Source organism: Psammomys obesus, unplaced genomic scaffold (assembly GCF_907164565.1).
Source record: "Psammomys obesus unplaced genomic scaffold, mPsaObe1.curated_primary_1811, whole genome shotgun sequence".
NCBI lineage: Eukaryota > Metazoa > Chordata > Mammalia > Rodentia > Muridae > Psammomys > Psammomys obesus.
The window spans coordinates 1,349,040-1,353,789 of NW_026593286.1; the positions used below are offsets into that span (position 1 = coordinate 1,349,040).

At 48.7% G+C, this 4,750-nt stretch overlaps 1 protein-coding gene across 1 annotated transcript; it reads left to right on the plus strand.

Annotated features, from left to right (window-relative positions):
• Positions 1–3,811: 3,811 nt before the first annotated feature.
• On the plus strand, positions 3,812–4,750 carry LOC129683932 (olfactory receptor 6B2-like). Its single transcript, XM_055616956.1, has one exon. The coding sequence runs from the start codon at positions 3,812–3,814 to the stop codon at positions 4,748–4,750; it is 939 nt and encodes a 312-aa protein (XP_055472931.1).

The following is a 4,750-nucleotide window of genomic DNA, read 5'->3' on the forward strand; positions in this document are numbered from 1 at the left end:
ATGCTCAAGAAGACCATTTTTAGTATCTATTTAGCAAACTCGGAGTTGTAACAGTGTTCCGGATTTTCTGGGTGAACAGACCATGACGTCTGAAAATCGGACAACTCATCTGTGTCCTTTTCCCTTTTGTATTGGGTAACACAGGAGCACTGATATACAGTGGTCACGGTGAAGAGCCTGCTGTGCCTGAGGGGTAGGGGGCAGTGAAGGCTGTTGGGTGGCTTTGATCACGGGAGAACAGACTTCCCTGCTTCGGTGGGTGTGTTTCAGTGTGAGGGGTTTGACAGCTCCCTCTCTAGCCCCGACTTGGAGGTGAACTGTGCTCCTCTGTAGCACGGCTACTTCCTGGGATCTCCTCAAGTTCCAAGAGTGCAGTAAAACCTGCGGCCACTGAGCGTGCCTTCTCTCTGCAACCTTTGTCAAGTGCGCTGCTGTTAGGAAATGACTACCACTAAAATAAATCCGGAGGAATTCCTCATGCTGGGAAGTGGTTCTCATGGAGCAGGAAAGACCTGAGGTCTGCACAGGCGAGGCTTCTGGGCCAGTCCCTCTTCTCTGAAGCCACATCAACAGCCCTGTTGGCCTCATGGTGACATCAGCTCTCATGTCAGCGTTCTCAGCAAGCAGCCCCTCACTTGAGCATCTGGCACTTACCCTTACAACCTTTAACCCGGGGTGTTACAGGGCGCCTCCTCTCACTTGTGAGGGAAGGTGGAAGAGAGCAGAGGTGGCACACCTCCTGGGCGGTCAGTACAAGATGTGTTGACGTTTGCTGCCCCTGCTCTCCTTGCCTCTTTCTCCGAACACTGTTTTGTTTTTGTTTTTTGTTCTGCAGGGGGTGGCTCTGATACTAAGATGAAGTAATCATTTTTGATAAAAGGTTATGTAAGTAAACTCTCTGGTTGGGGCACAGATTTTACTTGGTGAGACTGTAACACTGAACTCAGGCTTTCATTCCTGAGCCTAAGTATGTCGTTTCCAGCTGAGTCTTCAGTCCACATGTGTGACCGATGTGCACAGCCAACTCTCCATCAAGTTAAACAGTCCTTTTGTCTCGGTGACCCTATTCTATCTGCACTTTTCCTCACAGCTGGTAGTTTTCCTAATCCAGTTCTTGTTCTACAACACCCCACACATTTTCTCATTTCCTTTATTTCTATACTCCACGTCATTAAACACTTAGTTACCTTGAAAAGATCTGAGAAGGTGCTAGTTACAAATTCTGAGGATAAGTCTTCTGACTTCCTCTTTTGAAAGAAGGCCAAATGTACAGTTTGCTTATTACAATCTCAGCCTCTCCCAAGGTCCCCTCCAGTATTAACACAAGGCCTGTCATTGTCCCGAAGAAGTCTTATTTTCCATTGTGTATCTTCTCCATTGGCAAGGGCTGATGTATGCTGCATTGCCAATGTGCCAACAGCACCTGAAGGACTGAAGGGTCTTTAAAATGTTTATTCCTATCACGTAGCCCTCTCCTGTGGGCAGTCCTCTCCAGGGGCAATGCTCTTAGCCCAGGATTACTGGTTTGTCCCTGGTTAATGGCCGTGACACTTGAGTTTCACACTGAGGGAGAGCATACAAGTCTCTTTTCAGAACAGGTGGTCAGAAATCTGGCCACAGTCATACAAAGATGGCTCCAGGTCTGGGTACAACTGGTCACATACTCTCAACCCTCCATGGACTCTGCCCTGTTGTATTCTGAACTTTCAGTGTTTGGGACTGGAGACTAAATCTAGACCAGTTGGACTTCCATTTTATACAACATTTTATTCGTCTGGATGCTTTAGGATTCTTCTGCCTTGAAGTTGCACGTGTGTGTTTGTGCATTTGTGTGTGTGTGTGTGTGTGTGTGTGTATGTGTGTGTGTGCGCGCGCGCATATGCTGTTTGTCATTTGAAACCATCACTGTTCATCTGGGGATCCCTAGGCAGACTTTGCTGATCCTTTTCCTTGAGCGACCACCACTGCATTGGTTACTTTTCTTGCCACTGTGGCAAATATCTGACAGAGCAACTCAGTGGAAGAACAGTTTGTTGTAGCTTACAGTCACGTGTGCTTCCCCTTCTCACAACATGAAGAATTAAGAAGCAGAGAGCTTGAGCCTTCACCAGAATCATATATGGCCTTCAAGACCCACTTCACCCAACTAAGCTACATGTCCTAGCTGGGGACCAAGTATTTAAACAACATGAGCCTGAAGGACACATTTTTACATTGACATTCAAACCATGATGTCCTTTGAAGGCCCATCTGTCATAGGTCTAACCACAGCCTGGGGAGTCACAGGGGACTGGTGAAACCTTGGGGGGGGGGTGGACAGGTGAAGACGATTCTGGGTTGCCTAGCCACTTTTCCCATGATTCCTGCTGTCATGGGGTGGACAGCCTTCACCACATGCTCCCACCATGATGTGCTTAGATCTCCAGAGATTAAGAGCAAGATGGCAAATGTCCATGGACCAAAACCTCTGAAACCTTAGGGAAAACAAAGCTTTCCTTCCTTAAGTTGAATCTCGCTGGTATGTTCTAGTTACACTGATCAGATGTGACTAACAGGCCTGCCCTCCCTGAATGGCCGGCAAATATTTTATAGTATTAGGCAGTAAACATAGCCATGCCTCTCCTGAAGGAACATTGGATAACTTGTTAATACTTGCTTTAGGTTAATAACAGCCATCTCCCTGCAGCCCTGTATTTCTTTCTCGGAGAGGATTCTCTGCTTTTCCTTTTGAGCACTGCTTTGCTCATCATGTGACCTTCGCTTTTGTAGTCTTTGAGAGTAATGCCAGATGGTACCAGCATTTACCCATCTTAACACTGCACATTTCTAGCCAGCATCCATATGGGTCACTTTTTCTGTTGTTGGAACCTCATGAAGAGAGCGGTGGCCCTGGTATTGGAAGACTCTGTTTGGTGCCCTGGTGCATGTGTGGTCTCAGGTAAGTTTACAGACTCTAAGTGTAGGGGAGCCTCCTTCCCAACTGTAGTGAGAGATGGGGAGGTGATTCATGTTACATACTTGGACATAGTAAGAGCAAAGATGTTCTTCATCTTGTTGAGTCCGGCTCTGGTGGCCATGGCTAAAGGCAACGAGACTGGCATAGAGTGTGGGACTGACCGCAGTTTTCACTCCGAGTGAACCCTCCCTTAGCTCTGGGCACCTCAATACTATTCTAGACTTCCTCGACTCTGTTCCCTTCAGACCCCGGAGTGGGGGATTTCTCTGTCCCAGAATGGTGCTGAAACTCCTCCACTGTTGATGTCACATGTGGTGTAAAAAGACATGGATGGAGCCACCATCCTGTGTCTGGAACCAGTCCCAAGGGAGTGTCCGATTATAGGCACTACATAACCTGAACCAACCACCCCAGGAGACCTGCTGACGCCATGTCTATTAGAAAACAATCTTCCCTGAAGCCAAGAGGAAGGCCCAACCTCTACTAACATAGAGGACACAGCAACCCCAGGTGACCCTAGCAATTGTGAGTCACTTTCCCAGAGAACAGGCACAAGGAGCCCACGAGTGTCCCATGTTCACAGATTTGCTGGAAAGTTCCAGAGTGCAAATTATAGCCTCACCATCACTGTGGATAGAGAGGGGTTGGGCAGTCTATTTCTGAGCCCAGTATCAGAGCCATTACCATCTGGCATTAGGCACTAACTACACTTGCATTTTTCTTCTTCCCTGGTGTTGGTAACGGCCAGATGTATCACTTCAGGCCAATCTCATCTGCACGTTCAGCTGCCTGTTCTCCCTGACAGCTGCCCTTCTCCTATCCCAATGCCTTGTCAGTTCTTTCAGGTGAAGAAAGATGAGGGGGGAGAACATCACCAAGGTCAGCACGTTCATCCTGCTGGGCTTCCCCACAGCCCCCAGGCTGCAGTACCTGCTCTTCCTCCTCTTCCTGCTCATCTACCTCTTTGTGCTGGTGGAGAACCTGGCCATCATCCTCACTGTCTGGAGCAGTGCCTCCCTCCACAGGCCCATGTACTACTTCCTGGGCATCATGTCCACCTTGGAGATCTGGTACGTTTGTGACATCATCCCTAAGATGCTGGATGGCTTTCTCCTGCAGAGGAAACACATCTCTTTCATTGGATGCATGACTCAGCTCTACTTCTTCAGCTCCCTGGTGTGTACAGAGTGTGTACTTCTGGCTTCCATGGCCTATGACCGCTATGTGGCCATCTGCCACCCTCTGCGCTACCAAGTCATCATGACCACAGGGCTGTGTGTCCAGCTTGTGGCCTTTTCCTTTGCAAGTGGCTTTACCATCTCTGTGATCAAGGTCTACTTTATCTCCAGTGCCACCTTCTGTGGCTCCAATGTCTTGAACCACTTCTTCTGTGACATCTCCCCCATCCTCAAGCTGGCCTGCACTGACTTCTCTACAGCAGAGCTGGTGGACTTCATCCTGGCCTTCATCATTCTAGTGTTCCCTCTCCTGGCCACCGTTCTCTCCTATGGCCACATCACCCTGGCTGTGCTGAACATTCCATCAGCCACAGGCCGGTGGAAGGCCTTCTCTACCTGTGCCTCCCACCTCACTGTGGTCACCTTCTTCTACATGGCCATGATCTTCATGTATGTGAGACCCCAGGCCATCGATACTCGGAGTTCCAACAAGCTCATCTCTGCTGTGTACACTGTCCTCACACCCATGATGAATCCTTTGATATACTGTCTGAGGAACACTGAATTTAAGGATGCTATGAGAAGATCTTTGGGTTTGGGTACGACTCCTCAGTAG